This window comes from Peromyscus californicus, unplaced genomic scaffold (genome assembly GCF_007827085.1).
Source record: "Peromyscus californicus insignis strain IS unplaced genomic scaffold, ASM782708v3 Scaffold_8__1_contigs__length_139910024, whole genome shotgun sequence".
NCBI classification, from domain to species: domain Eukaryota; kingdom Metazoa; phylum Chordata; class Mammalia; order Rodentia; family Cricetidae; genus Peromyscus; species Peromyscus californicus.
In genome coordinates, this window is record NW_026294606.1 from 24,407,363 (window position 1) to 24,429,692 (window position 22,330).

General features: G+C 39.5%; 1 protein-coding gene across 1 annotated transcript in view; it reads left to right on the forward strand.

Moving 5' to 3' along the window:
* The window catches only part of LOC128103813 (uncharacterized), a gene marked incomplete at its 5' end in the record, with an annotated part of 276,502 nt that overhangs the window by 83,307 nt on the left and 170,865 nt on the right, over positions 1 to 22,330 (forward strand). The window contains one exon of the mRNA XM_052728456.1: positions 21,081 to 21,344. Within this exon, the coding sequence (XP_052584416.1) occupies positions 21,081 to 21,344 (264 nt within the window). The remainder of the gene's footprint in view (positions 1 to 21,080; positions 21,345 to 22,330) is intronic.

The window sequence follows — 22,330 nt, forward strand, 5'->3', positions numbered from 1 at the left end:
ACATGAGTCTTAGGTCCCTTATATCACATGAACAATACCAAATACTTTATTTCAGCCTAGTAGGTCAAGTTCATTTGAATTCTAAGCTCAGGTCTGTTGGTGCTGAGTGCTTGCTTGAAGATTTTTGTGTAACTCCTTGGTAAAAACATTGAGAACCTGCTTGTCTTCTGACGTTTGTCCTGGAAACGTTTCAGATACAGAGATTGCCATCTTTGTTGACAGTATCCATTAGCATTCTATAGATGTAGATCTTTGGGAAGAAATATGCAGCATGACGTATGTTCCCTTTGACTTCTGGTCCTGGCAGGATGATGCAGTAGGTTAAATATTTAGGTTATCTTAGTCTACCATTTTGCTAGAATAGGGTGTTAAGAGGCATATTCATTTTCAGATTTTCATTCTATAAACATCTTGATTCTCCATAAATGTGGGCAAAAGGCTTTGGAATGTATAAATACTCAAGAACAATAGGGATAGCCTTGTGCATGAAAAGCCAAGAAAAAAACCCTGCAAATCTGAGAGAGGAGTGGCAGACTGGACAGTGGTAGTGTGAGAGAGGAAAGGATTGATGGTCAATTTGGCTAACTAAAGGTTTGGAACATAACAACCATCCAGGGGACGAGGCTTTATACTTACTAGATATAAAATTTAGAAAATTTTCTGCATGAATTCTAGATGCTCCAATGGTGTTTAAAAGGAGCAGACAAGACCAAAAATAAAATAAAATAGTCCATTAGGTAGAAATTATCTCAGATACCAATATCATTCATATCGTCAGGTAAATAACAATATTTCTTAACTTAAACTCTTTCAAAATTGTTTCTCCTGATAATACACAATATGATTCTATAATAAAAATATAATGAATGAAATGAAAAATTCAAAAGGTATATTGAAGATTGGACCTTTCAAACCAAGAGCAAAGGATCAGAAAGTCAGATGAGAAGCAGCTCCCTAGACTACTGCATTTACAGGTAAAAAAGTTGGAAAACATGAAAATACATTCACATATCGCTCTTTGACAGTTTCCAGAAGGAAAGAATAAGGAGATGGTAACTGAAGAAATAGGTGCTATTAATTTCCAAGACTCATTGCAAGACACACACACAAACTCTGAGCAGGACTGTGTAAGATGAATCCACATGAACACATTCTAGCAACAGCAGCAGACAGGGTTCAGCTAAGCTGCACATTTACAATACTGAGATACATGATATTGACAGTTAATATCATCAACGTGACAGAATCTGGAATCACCTGGAATCACCATAAGTGGGCCTCTGGACATGCCTGTGGGGGAATATTTTGATTCCCTTAAGTGAGGGGGGAAGACTCACCTCCAGTGTGTGGCATCATTCCCACCCAGGCTGGGATCCTGAACTGTACAGATGGAGAAACAGAGCTGAGAAGCAACACGCATTGGTTGGTTGCTCTCTGCTTCCTGGTTGTGGAGGAGATGGACTAGCTGCTCTCAACTCCTCCTGCCTCCATCTCCCTTCCATGAACTTCACCCTTGAACTTTGAGCCTGAATAAACAGTTTCTTCCTTAAGTCGCTATTGTCCATATTCTATCACCACAGCAGGAGAAGAGATTGAGACAATACAGTTCTTCTTACCTGTCACCCAGGCATGGGGCCATAGGTACCACAAATGAATGGAACCATTCCTTACTAAGGACATAGGATTTGTTTCCTAAGGCTGCCATGAAAAAGTTCACAAAGTTTAGAACAAAAGTTAAGATGTAAGCAGGGGAGGTTTTGTGTGTTTCTCATGGATTCTGGCAGGCTTTTAAGGGCTCTTTGGTTTGTAGATGTCCACTGTGATCCTCTCCACATCTTCCCTGTGTGCCTGTCTGTGTGTCTCCATACAAATTACTCTTCTTCATAAGGATATGGCCGTGTTGGGTCATTGCCATGCTAAAGACATCATTGCAAGTTGGTTAAATAAAAAGATCTCATTTCCAAACATGGCCATTTTCTGAAGTACTGCATGTTAGAAATGTTGGAATGGTCAGCGTACTTCCTTCTGGAAGACCCAATTCACTCTACAATGAATATATTCTTAGTAGAAGTGAGCTAAAAGTACTAATAAAATAGCATTCAAGATCAAGGAAAAATGCAAGAACAAGTGACATTTTCATAGTCTTTTCTTCAAATACGTTTGAAATGTACAACTTTCAAAAAGTAGGGGTAGAGATATGCCTTTTATCCTAGACTTTAATAAAATATTTGATTATTCAAAGCATTTGAACCACAAAAGAAAGACTAAAGGGTCACAAAATGTAAATAAGTACATGATTATATCTTAATTAACACAATAAGAAAGTCAAAGTGAAGTTTCCAGTGAGGACTCCAACATCTCTATACTTTCCCTAAGACAGATAGGATGAAGGGAGCCACTGCCTTGAGCCATTCGTAAACGCACAGGAGTAGATGCTTCATGCTTATTACTGCCGTGATTGAACACTACAGACCATCCAGAGAGCACCGAGGAGACAGGAAAATCATAGCGATCCTTCAAAAGTTTGGTGAAGGATGCCTTCCGTTGTTTTCTCTGCTTGGGTTTTAAGACATCAATGTGGCTAAATAAATACAGCATTTTTAGGGCTTTGTAGGAAAGTCAAAGAGAAAGGATGTCAAAAATACCTTTTAAAATGTAAAGTTAAATATGAACTAAGAATTGTAACCATTAATTTCTTGTCCCATTAGCTTGCATGATAGTTCTTTTTGGGTGACATTTAAAATATCATTATTGACCTTTGGCAACGTTAGCCAAACTGGAAGAAACTTCTGTTAATTATTAGCTAGAACTGTTATGCTTGCAATTCTTAGTTTCATTGGGCATGGGGATCAGTCAACTTATAAAAAAGGATACAAATAATAGGTTAAAGAAGCAAAAATAGCAAAACTCAGGCAAAGAACATTGATTAATGAATTTTTAAAAATTCTTAAAGGTCATGTGCTGAAGTTTGGCTGAGCCTCGGGCAGAGCTAATGAACATGACCAAGACCCTCTGTGTGCAGCAGGTAACCCGTGCTGACTCGGAATTTGCTGACATTACAGGGTTATTATTTCTGGAAGGATGCAGCATTCTGGAACAATTTCTCTAATGATTCCATTAAGACCATGGTTTCCTTCAATTTAGGGTAACATATTTCATTTTTCACATTACCCCACAACACAGAGAAAATGAAAGCATGTCTAGGATGGAGGGTCTGTGTCAGCCAAAGAAAGGAGAAAAAAAAAGTCACTTGATTTTGATGGCACTTAACCCCATTTTATATTTGATAAGCACATCTGTTTTGTGGATCATGTGTCAGTGTGTGAGGTTGTCTAAAGGCAAAAAAAAAATTTGGTTTAAAAATCATTAACTTATGGCAATCTTGAGGCTCTCTCAAAGAAGAAAAGGGTAGCTGCCATCACATGAGGCAGGACAATGAGTCTGTAAGACCAGGGTCTCCGAGAACAGACTGAGGACACAGGCTTCCAGATGGCGAGCCAGAGAGCAGGCATTTGGTGGTCATTTATCAGGAGGCTCTTCTTCCTCTTTACCTGCTTGTGAACAGATGGGGGTCTGCTGTAGAAATGCATTTGGGTTCCTAAATAAATCATTTGCAAAGGCTCTTGTAAGGTGTTTTGGTTTTCAGCCTATACTTAGATGCAAAGAATAAGTACAAGAGGCAGGATGTGGAAGGTTGTGTGCTCTAAAACCCATATTCTGGCTCCAAACTTCCTCCGTGACAGGATCTGGTGCTGTCATTATCTCTCCTTGTCTCTGTGATCTCCACCGACCGTAAGAGTCATCACCGGAAACCCTGTCTCCTTGAAGCCACGTTACCCCCAGAGCAGTGATCTGGAGTAAATGCTACAAAGAATGCATTTCTTTCAACCAGGCTTCAGCTCCAAAAAGCAACACAAGCCACACACATACCTTCTCTGAACTCCTGAGTCACTGCCTAGTTCGTTTCCTCCCTTCCCATATCCAGGACTATGCCATTTGAAGGAATGCGTGAGTGGTTATGAGCGATATTTAGATCTTTGTTTCTTGAATCTTTCGTGAAAGCAGTGAAGTGTTTGTAGAGCATAGGGAAGAATTTGTTACTCCCACCAATATCATGGTGTGTTAAGGTGAAGGAGATGTCTGGGGTCAGCATTAACATTTGTATTTCACACATGAGAATCTAAATTTTGGAGAAGTTTGTCAAACTACTCAATATCACATAGATTCTGAGGACAATGTTAGGGATGGAACCTTTACCTTGTAACTATGGGTGCTCAACTATGGTTCTCTAACTCCAGTAAGATATTCTAATTACCTAACATATAATTATCCAATATCTAATTATTGAATAGCACCTAGAGACATCCTGAAGCAAAATAATCTTTTTAAAAACATCTTCTCACTTCTTGGTTAAAACCATTTGTGGATTCCTAGTTTCCCTTAGGATAAATCAGTCTTGCTGTATGTTAAAAGACCCCAGTCATATAGCTTCAGCTTCCTTTCTCCAGTATTTCCCCACATCTGATATAGCCACCCACCACCATGTACTCAACTACACTTGAACTGTCACTGTATGAAATTTCTTTCTTGCATTCTCCAAGTTCTAGTTTGCCACCTGGTATCGGTCAGAGGTATTTACTCCTACTTACCCTTCAGATTCTAAACTCATTCATTTTGCCACTGTTTGTATACATTAATTAGCCCACAATAAGACTCCCAGAGTTTGAAGACATTCAATATACAATATCTTGTTCTTCAGGGCATGGAGCTCTTACACTTAGCAGATAATAAAAATCTGCTTCTAAAATGAGAGCAAGACATAATGTGAAACTATTTAGAGGTATTAGACAAATTTAGAGGAAATTCAGGTTATCAAAAATACAGGTTGTTTCTTAAAGAACAGAAAGTGAGGGAAATGTTAAGATAATATCAAACGATGCATCATGATATAAGGAATTTTTAAAATCAGACCGTAAGAGATGGAGAAGAAACAAATCAATTCAGGGAGACTATTTTAATATCTATAAATGGATAGTACATGAGAAAATAATAGTACCTTTTGGTTTTATTGCTTCAAGATAATTTGATCTCTCCTTTTTAGAAAAATAATATTTTGAAAAAAATAGTTTTTAAAAAGAGAAATGAGCTCACACACTTTCTTCCTTGAAGCACAAGCAAACTCAATGCAGCTCATTCTCAAGTGGAAAGGAAATTATGGGGTTAAAGATTAGGCCTTAAGGAACCAACAACTTCCTTTTTCTATCGTGTTGGATGTCTTTCTCTTGGATATTCAGGTCATCTTGCTGGAGAGACTAGAGAGTGAGGCTGTGGCTACAGGAGAAAGCCCAAGTTTAAACTCTTACTTGTTTCTGATAAGAAGCAGGGTGTGGAGAACCTGTGACCTTCCACTGCAGCCCAGTGTTGAGCCCGAGAGCAGCTTTAAAAAGGAGATGGAAGCCTTCTAGGTGTCCTTTGGGATTTTCTGATATTCATAGATACACAATGGGTCCCTCACCTGTTAACTGCAGCCTTGATGTCTAGAAAGACCAAATGAAACCTCCTCTAAACCATGTTTGCTCTTTTCAAGTGAAGATCGCTTTTGTTTGCCATGTCCACGCAGGGAAAAAGCATAAGTATTAAGAAAATCAGTCAAATCATGAAAACAATAGTTTTCTTCAAGCCTGTATTTCTGCTCTGGAACCTCATTAGCTGTATACACACTGCCCTTCCTTTTCTTGGTCATGGCCATTAAACCTGGGCAGATTAAATTATGCACTTACTGTGTGTCTTATTCAGTTCAGGATATTGTGATAAATACCATACAACGGATGGCTTGAACAATAAGCATTCATTTCCCTCAGTAAAAGAGGCTAGCTAGTGAGAGATTACTATTCTAGCAGATCTATTTCTTTGGTGACTGCCCTTCTTCTGGAAGATGGTTTTTCCTCAGTACCTGTCCAAGGAGAAAAGGCTGGGTGGGAGCTGTTGGCCTTACTCTTACAAACCCACCAAATCTCTCTTTACATCCTTGTTGTATCATCCAAAGCCCAGTACCTTACAGAGGGCCACTTGTAAATTCTCTTGTGTGGGGGCTGAGGCTTAATCGTGTGTTGTATATGCATTTTAGTCTACTCCAATGTGCAAATGAGAAGCAGAGCTATTGTATAAATGAACACCCCTGTGCTTAGAACAATGCATACAACAAGAGAGTCAAAGAAATATGCAGGGGGCTACAGTTGTCAAGAGCATGTACTTCACCTTCAGAGGGCCAGAGTTCAATTTCCAGCAACTATATCAGGTGGCTCACAATGGCCTGTAACTCTAGCTCCGGGCCAGAGCCTCTGTGGGTACCTGCATTCTTGCATGCACATACTTACATCTAATTAAAAATAATAAAAGATAATTTAAAAATAAGAAATGTGGAAACTTGGCAGCTAGCATTCTTTAATTATATGAGTTTTCTTGAGTTATTGGAAATCTTCGGTGTTTGGCCCTAATTCAAATGGGAGGTTCTGAGCTAGTTCATGGTTATTACACTATACACAGCCAAATAGATTGATTTTATTTGTGTTACTTACTTTATTTTATATTTTATTCGTTAATTTACTTACCAGAAAATTGTAAAGACTTTGCTATTTTTCCACTGAAGGGTGGGAACTATACTTTCTCTTCTTTAATCTAAGAGGACTCATTGGCTATTAGCTAAAGGGATATGATGGAAGTAATACTGTAGAGTTTGGTGTTCAAGTTTAGGTCTTAATGGACTGACAACTTCTTTTTCCTGTTGTGTTAGAAGTCCCTGTTGGAGACTTCCTCCAGCAGCTGATGGGAACAAATGCAGAGACCAATACCCAAACATTAGGAAGAGCTTGGGGAACCCAGCAGAAGATGGGAAAGAAGGATTGTAGAAGCCAGAGGGGTCAAGGACACCAGTAGAATATGGCCCACAGAATCAATTTAGAAGGGCTTAGAGAGGCTCATAGAGACTGAAGCAGCCACCGTGGAGCCTTCATGGGTCTGTGCTAGGTCCTCTCTATATGTGCTGTGGTTATTTAGCTTGGGGTTTTGTGGGCCTTCTAATAGTGGAAGTAGGGGTGTCTCTGACTCTTTTCCCTGCTCTTGGGACCCTTTTCCTCCTACTGGATTGCATCATCTAGCCTTGATATGAGGGTTTGTGCCTAGTCTTACTGCATCTTGCTATGCATTGTTTCATTGATATTCCTGGGAGGCCTACTCTTTTCTGAAGGGAAACAGTGGATCTGGGGGAGAGGGGAACAGTGTATGGAGAACTAGGAGGAGTGGATGGAAGGAGAGTTATGGTTGGGATGTAGTGTGTGAAAGAAGAATAAATTTTAAAAAAAGGAGTCTCTCTTGGCTCTTCAAGTCATCTTGTAAAAATACAAAGTCCACTGCTTGAGAGACCTGAAACGGAGGCTAAGACTACAAGAGGGGAAGGTCCCAGTCTAAACCAACCTTCTACTTGTCTCAAGCAGGGTGTGGTTTATTTTGAAAGCCCCATTTCAGCCTAGCCACGAGCTCAAGAGCAGCTGCAAGTGGTCCAGTTTTTGCCTTGTAGAGCAGATGGCTCATTCCACTGAATTATACATACACATAACAGAGAAATTAGCTATACTAAATAAACACTTTAGCTAGAGTTTTCCTGCCTGGCCCACAGTCAGGACAAATCTCTCTCACCCGCCAGTCCCACAGTCGCTCAGACCTGACCAAGTAAACACAGAGACTTATATTGGTTACAAACTGTATGGCCGTGGCAGGCTTCTTGCTAACTGTTCTTACAGCTTAGATTAATCCATTTTTATAAATCTATACCTTGCCACATGGCTTGTGGCTTACCGGCATCTTCACATTCTGTTTCTCATCGTGGTGGCTGGCAGTGTCTCTCTGACTCAGTCTTCCACTTCCCAGAATTCTTCTCCTCCTTGTCCCGCCTATACTTCCTGCCTGACTACTGGCCAATCAGTGTTTTATTTACTGACCAATCAGAGCAACACATTTGCCATACAGAACATCCCACAGCACTTTTCTTTCTTTTTTTTTTTTTTAAAAAAAATGGAAGGTTTTAACCTTAACAAAGTAAAATTACATATAATTTGGGAATTTGGGCGTAGCTTTTTTTTACTACTTCCTGTTGGAGGGGGGCGCTGTATCTTATGGGGACATAAAGAAAATTTTAGGATTATGGAGTAGTCCGTGAGGGGGTATCGTCTGAGCCAGTTGCCTTGAAACCGTTCTGGATGTTGGATCATCTGGGCCATGGTGTCATCGCTGACCTTTCAGGGGGTCTTGGCTGGTCAAACCTGATGTATCTTAATCTAGAACAAATCCATAGCCTCTGGCTTTCTGTGGAAACAAAAGCAGAGGCTCCTTTTTAAAGCAACATATCCTTACATCCAAATTTTGAAGTCAAAGTACCTTTAAAATATACATATTGGCTTAACTCAACAGCTTTTATGATCAAATGTTTTTTTGTAGTTAAAAATCCCAAAGACAACACAATCTAGATTCTTTGTGTAATATCTATTTTTATGTGGCTTATTTTTTATATTACCTTTACTGTCTCTTTAAAGACTTTATTTTTAAAAACTATTTATTTTTTATATAACTGTATATATATATTTTTTCTCTTTTAAGTCTACGTACATTTTTACATACACTGTAAAGCATTTAAAGTCTTGTTCCATCTGAATCTGTCTTATTGTGAATCTAATGTTTTAAACTGTACCATTACTAGGGCTAAAATAGCAGCTTTGGCTGGTGGCTCCACCCACCTCAGCTTCTTAACATGGGGGTGGTATGTTTACCGCCAGCTTTGGGAGCCATCAACTCTTAGAAACAGTGGTTCTATGCTTCTATCAAAGCAGTGTGTAGCCCAGAAACCTCTTTTTTTAATTTTTTATTTTATTTTATTTTAATTTTTTTTGTACTAGCAAAGACTAAATCCACCATGCAGCATAATGTGCTGCTTGTAGATGTTTTATTCTCGCTATAGTGCTGTTCAAATGCACACGCCAGAACCCACCATAGAGGCTCAAACCTGTAGGCTGCCACTAACTTGAGAGAGACAACTAGGAAGTTGTTTTTAGTTCCGTTTTAGAATCTTTTTTAGGTTTTAGGTGGAAACTTTTGCCCCACGTTGGGCGCCATTTGTAGCTAGAGTTTTCCTGCCTGTCCCACAGTCAGGACAAATCTCTCTCACCCGCCAGTCCCACAGCTGCTCAGACCCGACCAAGTAAACACAGAGACTTATATTGGTTACAAACTGTATGGCCGTGGCAGGCTTCTTGCTAACTGTTCTTACAGTTTAGATTAATCCATTTTTATAAATCTATACCTTGCCACATGGCTTGTGGCTTACCGGCATCTTCACATGCTGTTTGTCATCGTGGTGGCTGGCAGTGTCTCTGACTCAGCCTTCCACTTCCCAGAATTCTTCTCCTCCTTGTCCCGCCTATACTTCTTCCTGCCTGACTACTGGCTAATCAGTGTTTTATTTACTAACCAATCAGAGCAACACATTTGCCATACAGAACATCCCACAGTAAAACACCATCCTTTAAAGCCAGGTTTCAAGTAGTTTGTCATTAGCAAGAAAGGAAGGGCCTATTAGGCCCCTCTGTACTAAGTGCTGTATTGTGTGCTGGAGGCTAAAGAGATCATGCAGTGGTTACTAGCACAGACCCCAAGAAACCAAGGTCCTGAGTCCAGCAGCCTGCTTCAAGAACTAAAGTCAACCAGACCACCGGAATCAGCTTGGATGCAGATTCCTTTTAGTCAGCCTTCAGAAAGGACTGTACCCCTGGCAGACACCTTGACTGCAAACCTACAAAAGACCTGAAATCATGAATTCACAGCCACATCTTGATTTGTGGCCCATAGACATGGAAAGAATAAGCATTTGTTGTTAAAAGAAACAAAACAGGCAATTAGAGACAATAAATTGTTTTTATTGTTGTTGTTTTCCCTGGTAGAAAAAGAGCAAGAAAAGATTTCAACCTTTTATCAATTGTCATGTGAATCTTTCATGACTATCACAAGCTTATTTTATGATAAGAGTATTCCTTTAGGGTGGCCATGATTTTGGAGGTGGTTTTGCCCTATGGTAGGGTGTGCATAGGCACGTTAGATGCTATAGAGAAATATTTCTCTGAACTAACTGTGCTAGCAGACTATTTTGGGGACAGACAGAATTTTAAAAATGGTATCAGCCAGTTAATATTTATTTATCAGTGTGACAGGGTATAGTTTTTATGTGGTAGATGGGCACCATTTTTGTTTCACTGGAGGGAAATCCAATCTGAATAAAACAGCAACTTTTCACACATGACATCTAATCCATGCATGTAAATCAAACCGAGAATCTATTATTCATTATTAAAAGAGTGGCGTATTTTTATTACTCTGAGAATGAAACACAAATACTGTGAAAAATTTAGTGCCCTTTCTGGAAATTTTAAGACACTCATCATGTCATTGTCTCACTGGTACTTGCTCTCGTTTTTAAAATATAGCCACGAAATTAATAAGTTTGAAGTTTTATGCCTGGAAAAAGGGATGCTCAATTTCAATGAAATAGGCAAATTTATTTTTTATTTAAGGCTTCCCAAATACTTAAGATGGGAAAGTACCCCAGTAGTGCTCAAATTTCAATATGTATATAAAGAATATAGTTCATATTCCTGTCATTATCAGTCATGGCCACAGTGTTCTTCCCTCAAGTGCTTTCTGAAAATGGCATATATATCAGAAACTGATTAAAATGACCTGAAGTATTAATTCGTAAAATATGATGAACCCAACACTCTGCAAGAGGTTATTTTCTGTGTGACATTTAATATGTAAGAGTTGAAATGATTTTAATAACTCACAGGAAGGAGTGGTCCTAGGGAATCCAGACCCTGAATATGATTGCTTTTATTGATTATTAGTTATTACCATTAACAGGCTGGGGGCCTGGAATATATTATATTGTACAACTTTAGAAAGTTTTCCAATATATCAGTTGGTGAAAGGCCCTTTACTCAGCTCTGAAAAGGACCATTTTAGCTGGATGAGGGAACCCACGACTTGTGGAAACTTTGGTGGCCACACCAGTGAGTCCTCAGTGTTCACTATCATCAATGACCTTCACAGACACGCTCCCTAAATTCACATTCTAGGGTACAACACATAATTGTCTCTAATTAGATTAAGGGAAGTCCAGTCCTATTTCCCCAAATCATATCAAATTAGACCTCAGGTCCAAAGGATGCCACACTGCATCTTCCAGGCAAGACTTAAGGGAATCCTGGTTTTACTAGCATTCACTGTCATGAAAATTATTTAAACTCCTTGAGCCTAGCCCTGTCTTCTGGAAAGTGAGACAGACTCTAGCATGCAATTCACGCAATATCATAAAAATATAAATGTTTTGTGCAACCAGCTTAACATAGTTTCAGGTAGGGCATGGTGAGTTCTTGCTGCTTACTGCCAATCCTCCGTAAGGAGTGTTCCTGATTTTCCTCTGCAGTTTACAGTTTTCTGGCCTTTGAAAAAATTCCTGCAAGAAGTCTAGTTAGTCTTTTCTCTCCTATAAAAATGCTCAGCTTACAGTCTTTTTTTTTTCACTTTTTTTAAATTTTGCAATACAATTCAGTTCTACATATCAGTCACGGATTCCCTTGTTCTCCCCCCTCCTGCTACCCTCCCCTTTCCCCCAGCCCACCTCCCATTCCCACCTCCTAAAGTGCAAAGCCTCCCCCGAGGACTGAGATCAACCTGGTAGACTCAGTCCAGGCAGGTCCAGTCCCCTCCTCCCAGGCCGAGCCAAGTGACCCTGCATAGGCCCCAGGTTTCAAACAGCCAACTCATGCACTGAGCACAGGACCCGGTCCCACTGCCTGGATGCCTCCCAAACAGATCAAGCCAATCAGCTGTCTCACCCATTCAGAGGGCCTGATCCAGTTGGGGACCCCTCGGCCATTGGTTCATAGTTCATGTGTTTCCATTTGTTTGGCTATTTGTCCCTGTGCTTTATCCAATCTTGGTTTCAACAATTCTCGCTCATATAAACCCTCCTCTTTCTCAGCTCACAGTCTTTTGATGCTATTGTGTCTCCATTTCTTGCTTCCAGATGACATGAAAGTTTTTAAATCCATCAGTACATAGTGTTATTTGCAATGCAGATTCATCCATCTCCCCTTATTCTAGCAAATATCTGAGATGATCAACTTACAAAAAGGGAAGGTTTGACTTGAGTCACAGCTTCAGAGCCAACACTCAGTTACAACCTCCTGTTCCTCACTCTTTGGGGCCTGTAGTGAGATAGCATACAGGGCAGGAGCATGTGCTGGAGTTAAACCAACCCCTCAATTCACAGTGGGTGAAAGACAGAGGAAGAGACTGTGGTCCCACAGTGCCTCTCAGGCACACATTCTCAGTGACCCAACGCCCTCCCCCAGATCCTATTCTTAAGGACCCGATCTCCCAGAAGAACCAAGCTAGAGACCAATTCATTTACATGGGAGACCTTGGGGATATTTCAGATCTATATGACTTGTTAATTCTCTAGTATGACAGGAGAGTAACAATTCCTTTTACAGTCACGTCAATATGCACCTAAGTGACACTAGAAAGCAGAACTTGAAAACCTAGTTCTTGTTGAACTCATTTTACAGATAAGATAAACTGAGGCAAGACTTTTCCAACTGACTAAAATGAGCCTCAAAACTAGATGCAGATGACTCCACAGTTGAAGTGCCAGGCTCACAGCCTGCTCCAAAAGAAGCAGCAAGAATTGAAATACTGTTGTTTTTTTTTTCTATGTTGGAGAACCACTCTCCCATTCCTGTAATTTTTCATTGATTTTTTTCCACAGACTAGATTCTATTTCTAAAATCAAATATCTCTCATTTCAACCTCTTCCTGTCTGTCTCTGAAGAGATAAGCTCTGTTCCCATGTTGCTGTTTGTCAACAAGGCTGCTCTACTACCCCATGCCAGCTAATGGTTGCTTAACCTCAGGAAGCTTTGGGCAGAAGCTTCCTGAAGATGCAGACTTTGCTTTTCTAGGAAGGCTCTCAAGAGGAACAGAACCAAGTGGATGCATGTGGACCTATAAGAGGGGATTTACCCAATTGGCTCATATGACCACAGAAAGCATAGTCTCCTAATGAACATAGGCAGCACACGTTCACCCACGATGTCTCCCTTCCTCTGCTTCCTACAGACTCACATGCCAATAATTTCTAGAAACACCCTCACAGACACACCCAGAAATTGATCAAGTCGAAAAGCAAGAATTGTCCTCATAGAATAATGCTTTGTTCACTGCTATGTTGCTGAAATGGAGCTGTCTCAGTGTGGATGTCCAAAATTGGCCAATAGACTTGAGAACTTCAGAGTCCAGACTGGTGAGCTGCCTTTTGCTTGATTTCCTTCCTTCTTTCCTTCTTCCCTTTCTTTCTTTCTTTCTTTCTTTCTTTCTTTTTTTCTTTCCTTCCTTCCTTCCTTCCTCTCTTTCTTTTTAAAGCTAGGGTGTTGAACCCAAGGGCTTGAAACAGCTAAGCAACTGCCCCACCAGTATGCTACATTTTCAGGACAACCTGAATTATGTTTTTTTTTTTTAAATGATGTTTTATATAGATTTACACATTTTTATTTTACTGGGAATTCTGCATTTTTATCTTTGTCCTTTGTGTCTGCTCACGTGTGCACTGTATTCAGAGTTCAGAATGCCCTAGTTACAAAATAGCAGTTCTTGTTCACTTCTCGCGCAATTCAACAATCAAATCATTTTGAATTCTCTGAAGAGGAGGAACTTGTTTCTATATTTGAACTCACTCACGTTCAGAGGGAATATGTTTTAATATTTCAACATCTATACAGAATGCTTTACAATTCCTTTTAAGGTATTAATTTTCATACGAACATGATGTGAAGTCACAAAGGACTGAGTAGGGCAAAGAATTTCTCCAAGGCCACATAGCCTGTTAATTGCAAAGGACAGGCTTGGCTATCTTTCCCCATCCTTCTGACTCACACATGTACTAAACTGCAGCCAATGACTTTGAACTGATAAAACTCTCCAAACTAGGGAAGGGGCAGGAATAGGATTCACATTTAAACCCCCCAAACATCACTAAATGCAAGGACCAATAAAAGTCAATGAATAAAGCAAATCAAATCACGTCACATCTGTGCTGGATAGTTTTATGTCAATTTGACATAAGCCAAAGTCACCTGAGAGGAAGGAACCTCAGGAAAATGCCTCTTTAAGACTGGGCAGTAGGCAGGCCTCTAGGACATTTCCTTAATTAGCAATTGATGGAGGAGGGCTCAACTCATTGTGGGTGGTGCCATCCCTGAGCTGGTGGTCCTAAGTTCTATAAGAAAGCAGGCCAAGCAAGCTATGGAGAGCAAGCCAGCAACAACACCCATCCATGGCCTCTGCATCAGCAGCTTCCTTGAGGTTCCTGTCCTGTTTGAGTTCCTGTCCTGTTTGAGTTCCTGTCCTGACTTCCTTTCATGATAAACAGTGATATAGAAATGTGAATCAAATAAACCCTTTCCTCCTCAAGTTGCTTTGGTCGTGGTGTTTCATCACAGCAATAGTATGATTAAAAAACAAAACAAAACAAAAACTAAGACAACTACCCCGCCTTAGGATCTTCATTGCACTTAAAATCCAGATCACTTACTCAGGCCTACAGAACTGGTTTTGTCCTTTATCCCATTTTTTGAATTTATCACATTAGTTTCCTGCTTGTATATTCATTCCAGTCTCCATTTCCTTTTCTGAATATATCAAACTCATTCTTCCCAAAGGCCACTGAACTCAGGGCTCCTTCCTGCTTAGTAAGTGTCTTCCTTAAACTCTGACATAGCAATAGATCTCAGTGCTAAGTGTTTCTGCCTTAAGGAAAAGTTTCTTGACAGAATACACTGTCATATTTTAGTGTATTATGATTTATGATTTGAGTATCAATTGAGGTAGGCCAATAATTTATTACTATTGATAAAATCACGTTAGTTGATTGCCTATTGCCTTTCTACCAGTTTTATAGTCAATGAAAGTTGGAAGTTTGTTATGCAAGGGCCAAAATTGTGCTTTAGTTACAATAATTGATGTTTATTGAATGTGTGTAAGTGAATATACAAAAGGAACAACAATGTTAGATACAATTGTTGATAGGAGTTAAATCAATAATTTAGTAGATGGGGAAACAAGTGATTTTTCCCCCTTAAGCCTTGTTCTTTTTATTCACCTGTGAAATGGGCTGACGTCAATCAGATGGAAGGCACCAAGTGCCATAGTGTGCACACAAGAGCTGTGAAAAACACGGAGTGTTGCACAGACACTGACTTCATGGCTACATGTCTTTGGTGCTGTGTGGGCTGCCAAAGGGAAAATGTTGATTAGCAATTATTGCCCAAAGTTTTCTCCTTTCCAAATGATATATTTGCATGATCCTTTTAAAGCCATTTGCAGCTAATTTGTTGGTCTTTGATCTAATCATCCTGCAGATGTTCAGAAACAACATCTTTTTGTGCATTGAGGCTCACTCACTGGGGTTTGTAAAAGTAATGGGCTGTGCCCAATTTTCCCCCAATGTCTTCAACTCTCAGGGACAATGAAGGGAAAGATCTGTCTTTTGCCTAACAAGGAGAAAAGGAAAAGAAAACACGACTTTTTATTTTCCAATTAAAAAAAATAATAAGAAAGAAAAAGGATGAAGAGACAGAGGAAGGACTGTCAATCCCAGAATGGAATTTTCCAAATTAAAGTATTTAATTAAAATTCTCTCATCTCTATAGAGTGAAATATTCTTAGTTGCACATTTGGGTAGCATGTAAAGAGATGAGTTAAGGCAGACTGAGGTTGAGGTCAGCCAATGCTGTTGCAACGTAATGAGATGCTATTCCATGAATTTCCTCTTCATCTCAAGTCATGTTTCGTGGAAAATGGTGGGAAGCTCATATGGTAGAGCCAGAAATTATTCCAATAGAACTCAGTCTGAATTTTGACTGGAGTTGTCCTAATCAGGGGAGTTGATGAGACTTCATCAAAGATACACAGATCTTCCTTGACTGTATTTACCTTTGAGTGTGGTAGTGAGTCTCAAAGTGTGAGCTGAAGGACGAGCTGATGTCCTTCAAAGTGTGGCCACCTGATTCATTAGTACTCCTCATGTTCATTGAAATCTAAAAATAAATGGAATAGTAACTAGCATCTGTGGTAGTTTGAATATAATTGGCCCCCATAATCCAAAAGGGAGTGGCACTGTTAGGAGTGTGGCCTTACTGAAGTAGGTGTGGCCTTATTGGAGGAAGTGTGTCACTGTGGGGGTGGGCTTGAGGCCTCTTTTGCTCAAGCTTCACTGAGTGTGACAGACAGACCACTTCCTGTTGCCTGCAAGATGTAGGATTCTCAGCTACTTCTCCAGCACCATGTCTGCCTGTGTGCTGCCATTTCTCATCATGATGATAATGGACTGAACCTCTGAACTGTAAGCCGCCCAGTTGAATGCTTTTCTTTATAAGAGTTACTGTGGTCATGGTGTCTCTTCACAGCAATAGAAACCCTAAGACCTTGAATAATTCTGATGCAAACAAATTTGGTGGTAACTGTTGCTCTAAAGCCTTCAGACTTTAGATTGTTAGTGACTTTTGAATGGTTAAATTGGTTGTGAAGAAATTGCATAATTAGATACAGGGGCTTGAGGTTTGAGATCACAAGATTGTGTCCTTTATTCAGGGAAGATTTTTATTCAGAAGTAGGAACTTATAAAGTAGAAGGTAAATTTAGGTTTTCAGAAAATTTTGTTCTTTAAGGATCCTGGATTTTATTAGAATAAGTAAGTATATTTTTACTTGGTAAGTTCTAGGCATGTTGTAGATACCTGAACCCAAAGTGAGTGACTTGAAGACAGATACATGGAAGAAGAGACCATGTTTCTTACTTTATACAAGTCATGAAGAGCAGTCCATGGGATAGAGCAAAATGACCTTGAGGCCCCGGGCATGAACCAAAGGTTAGCTTTTTGCATTAGTTCCTCCTCTTTGTGGGAAGTATAGCTTAAATAGCTCTCTGAAGCCTAAACTCAGCTTGCAGCTCTACCTCACACCTATTTTGGATGTCTGGGGACCCAGCTTCTCTATGCCTCAGTCCAGGTGTTTGTAAAATTGGGTTCATAACAGAATATACTCCATGGGATAATTGTGGTGATTAAGCTAATGAGGATAAAGTGCTTTTGAAAAATGCCTTCAGTTTAGTGAATAACTATTAATTGTTGATATAATGATATTTAGAATTATGGACTTAAAAATAATATTAAAAAACATACACCTTACACACTCATGTTCAAGGGGGCAGGGAGTGAGACTCTCTTTCCTATTCGGAAGCTGTGTGGCTGTAATTTCTGTGGCCCTCTCTCCTTTTTACCTAGGCCAGAATAAATTTCCAAGAACAATTACATTCTTATATCGTCTAGCAGATAGACAGGGGATTAGAGCTAATTCATCTATATTCTAAATTCACAACTGGGAAAACAGGACAAAAAAGAATAGCACTATAAAACTCCATCTGATAATCTAGATCACCCTGGGCTCCGTATCAATTCCCAAGCACCTTTCTGAGCTGTCTGCTTCCGAAGGAACATTTCGTTATCTCTAAGGCAAATTAAGCACTGATTTACTTCCTTGACTCTCTGTAGTATTCTCAGCAGAATTTGGCTCTGGAAGACACTATTTAGTTTATTTCTCCTCTGTTTATCTGTCACATTGCTTCTTCCCTGGCTCTTTATAGATAGTGACAGCAAGATCTGAAAATACGAGGAAGGTTGTTTATTCAGAGGTAAGGTGGAATTTGTTCTTGGGTTTATCTGATGCCAAAGCCCATGCTTTCAACCTCTAGGGTATATAGCACCCCCTTTAAATGAGAGAAATAATTACATAAAGCAGGATGGACAATTTGGATTCAAGTATCCTGAATCATTTTCAGTACATTTGAAAGAGTAGCAGTCATGGTAGACGTTGGGATCTTAAATAATGCTAAGGCATTCCAATGTACATAGTAAACACAGGATGCAATATGATGCCAGTAGGGCATGAAATAACATACAGAGTGACTGAAGGCAGAATTTAGAACAAGCCAGTGATTCTACAGACTTTGAGGTATGTGCCCCAAATAATGTCACATGACCAGAGTACAGAGCACAGGAACTTTGGACAACAAAATACAACTTAAATTTTCTATGTGACATGCAATATTTTATGTTAAATTCAAGATTCTGTGATTAGGAGCTACAGATAATGACCTAGAATAGCACTTTGGGCTGTCCCAAATGGAAAGCTACTCAGAGAAGTATCATTTCATAGGCTAGCTGTGGAAAGTAGTCGTGCTCCTGGAAAAGTCCCTCAGAGAGAGGAACAAGAAAACTTAGCCATCTTTCTTGCCAAAGCACAAACAGTCAGTCTCACAGTACACATTACAGGGCTGATCTCTTGTACAGCAAGCAGCAAGGGAAAAAAGCACTCAGAGCATGCATTCAGAAAAGACAACTGGTATCAGAGGGAGTGGATTCCTTTCATTAAGAATAGGTGATACTTTGGTGGTGGGAGAGATGTCTCAGCAGTAAGAGCACTGACTACTCTTGTAGAGGACCTGGGTTCGATTCTCAGCACCCATATGTTGCTCAAATCCATCTACAACTCCAGTTCTAGGGGACCTGATGTCCTTGGGCCCTGGCCATGAATATGGTACACAGGCATGCAAGCAAAACACTCAGACACATCAAATAAAAATAAATGAATAAACAAATGAATGAGTAAATAAATATTGGAAGAATGTGTAGCTCCTATCTTGTGTTTTACCCAGAATCAGTGGACAGTCTTTGCCCTGCTTCTCTACTCTTTTATCTCAGGAGCTGTTGGTGCAGCTGCATATGATCATCCTCTGTTGTAGAACAGATTTACATGAAGTCCCTTTGTGCACTACAGCAGGCGACACAGTACTACATGGGATTTATGCACCCTGATTGCAGATACATCATACAAAAAAAAAAGAAAAGGATGCTAGTGTTTGGCATGGTTACTGATGCATTCTAGAGTTGAATATGTTCACTTTGTTACACGTCATCTGGGAAGTGGTTGGGATAAGTCATAAATACAAATGTAAGGTGAATGCATAACTCGTATTTTCCTGTTAACTTAGTATAAATGTATCATCTCTATGAAGAACATACTTAACATCACTGTGATTTGGGGTTTATTGTAATTTTAGATTTTTGATTGATAGCACTTAAGATTGGACCCAGGGCCTTGCATATGGTAGGTAAGCACTCTTTCACTTAAGTACATGCCCAGTCCTTTCCATGGTTTGATGAGAAAACTCAAGTGCCTATAAACTCAAGCATTAAAAGAGAAGTAACTTACATAAACCCACCACAAAAGTCGTCATGGGACTGTCAGTGCTCATTGAATTCTTATTCTACCTACTTCAAACGCATTGCTGAAAAACACTGGTTTGGTACAAAGAGGGTCCTAGTGTTTGCTGCTAGATCCAATGATAAAACTAAATCACTGTTGACAGCATGGGTTCTGCTTTATTTTTACATCATGGCTCTAAGCAGGGTAGTGACTCCATTTCTCCTCCTCCATTTAGTTCTTGGTCTCTTGTTAGGAATGTTACTCGTGGCCAGCTAGCCAAATGAAAAGTACGGCTTGATTAAGGATCTCTTGTGTCAATAATTTGTGCCTAATGTCTTTAGCTTTCCCATGGGCTGTTGTAGAAAATGGTAAATCTGGTTTAAATGAAATTTGATCCCGTTAATGGTTTAATAGCAGCTGCTACAGGGTTATGGTGTTTTCAACAGATGTCTCTGTTACATTTTATTCCTAAACTTAAGTCTTGGGGTATTCATATAAATCATATAACTATAACTGCACATGTTTGGATAAATGTTTTGCAAAATAGTCTATGATAAGACACTTTTCTGTCAATTTAAATTTATTCACATATGATTTTGTAAAGAAAATTAGGTATATAATATTTTTTAAAAAATCATTTATGTCTTGTACTTTTATAATTTTTTAAAGCTACGGCATGAGCTTCATCTCTCCACCTAAGACTATGGCTTGGTCACTGTGAGCATCGATCCATCATTGCCTACTGCTATTTGTTTGGCTCCAATAGTGACACTTTCGATAAACAGGAGTCACAAATCTACATGGACTCTATTTTTCCTTTCTTATAATAATAATTCTAATTATCATTGTGACTAGGGTTAGTTTTTCTGGAGGGTGACAATTTGACTATTTTTACAAACAGGATTTGTTCTGAGCAAAGCACTTGGTCTAGGTCCCTGGATGATTTAGGAGATATAAAATAGGGGCATGACATCATGATTGTGATGCGAGACTGAAATAGTTATGTGATTAGCTATGAACAGAACACTTCAGGCATGGTCATTTAAAAAAGAATAGTTCAGTGGGTTCGTGGTTCTGTAGGCCAGGAAATTCACAAGTGTGGTGGCATCTGGTGAAAACTGTCTTACTGCATTGCGTTATGGTAGAGTGCTCTTTGGAAAAGGGCAAGCAACTGGTTTAAAGCTGTTATTCTCTTCTTACAAAGCCACTGACACCACCGAAGGTCCCACCCTCATGACACCATCTAATCCTCTCTCCTTAAGACTCTATCTCCAAACATGATTAACAATATGAATTAATGGATGAGGTTCATAGCATAAGGACTTCATTGGATGCATTCAAAGCATAGCAACAGCATACATAAAAGCTCAGGTCAATAGGAATGAAAATATAAAATAGTGTGTTAATTGCAGTGCTATAAGTTTGATTCCTAAAACCGTAAAGTATGGAGTCTCTGGCAGGGCCACACTTTCATGGTTGTATGGCTGCTAAATTTCCTGAAGCTAGAAGCTTCTTTGTAAATTCATCTAAGAGTAAATATTGGAAGGCAACGGGAGGAACACAGAACACGTTTGTACTTCAGTTTGGACTGTCTGTGGTTATTTCTGGAGTGAACAGCACCCTTTTGATGTTCTCCTGTCTTAATATTTTGGCCAGGTACTTCCTCAAAGGAAATCCGTGAGACCTGGCTTGTCTTTTTTGTTCGAACTCTGCCTTCTCCGTGGAAGATGTGCTTACAGTGACCTGGTCGTGGGCTGGGCAGCGTTTCCCATGTGTAATAACAACTTCCATATAGTAGAGGGGAAATTCAAGTGTCCCCTTCTCCGAGGAAATTATGACCAGAAACTGGACAGCTTCAGAAAAATTGAAGAATGGATTTGCGAAGATTTGGACCAGTGGCTGTGCAACCTGTATTTTAAGGTTTGCAATATGATGGTTTTGTTTATTAAGTTCTTGAGACTGGATTTGGTGCAAAGACTGTCCTCAAACTCTTGGTTCTCATATTCTCAGCCTTTTGAGTGCTACCTAGCTGTGATGACAGGTATAGCTTGTAATTGGAAAATAGCTTCAAGTGTTTTCCAAAGCCACTTCTGCCCAATCATTAGCTTTTTATTGCAATTGCAAAATTTGCTAAAGTTTTTTAAAAAGGTAAAAGTAATTACATCAGAAAACTTGTTGGATCTTTACTCTTCTGGAGGGTCCACCACTCAGTTCCCAGATAAATCACACACAGAGGCTTTTTCTTAATTATGAGTGTCTGGCCTTATCTTGGCTTAGTTTCTTGCCAGCTTTTCTCAACTTATTCTGACTAACTTTTGCCTCTGGGCTTTTCTGGTTCTCTAACTTCTGTAAATCTTACTCTTACTCTGTGGCTTGCTGTGTAACTGGGTGGCTGGCTCCTGGAGTCCTCCTCCTCTGGCTGCTAGATTTTAGCTCTCTCCTCCCAATTTTCTTCTTCTATATATTCTCTCTTTCTCCATCCCCACCTATCCTTTCTCCTGCCTTGTTATTGGCCTGTTCTTTATTAGACCAAGTGTTTTAGACTGGCACAGTAACACAGCTTCACAGAGTTAAACAAATGCAACATAAACAAAAGTAACACACTTTAAAATAATATTCTACTACAAAAATTGGTTTCTGATAATACACAATGATTAATACTTAGAAATAAGGAATTAAAATATGAGCTCATGGGGAAAGTGAAAGAGAATTTAATACAGTCTTGTACATTGAATAAATCAGAGCTGCTACCCAAGCTTCCTGGTTCTCTGCTGTTCACAATCTGTAAGTTCACCCCACCATCCCAGGGATGGATGATTTATTTCTTTACCAAAACTACTGATCAAACTTCCCTTGTGTGCTGGGAGTTGCGTGTGATAGGATACAGAAGAGATGAGGTGTGACTT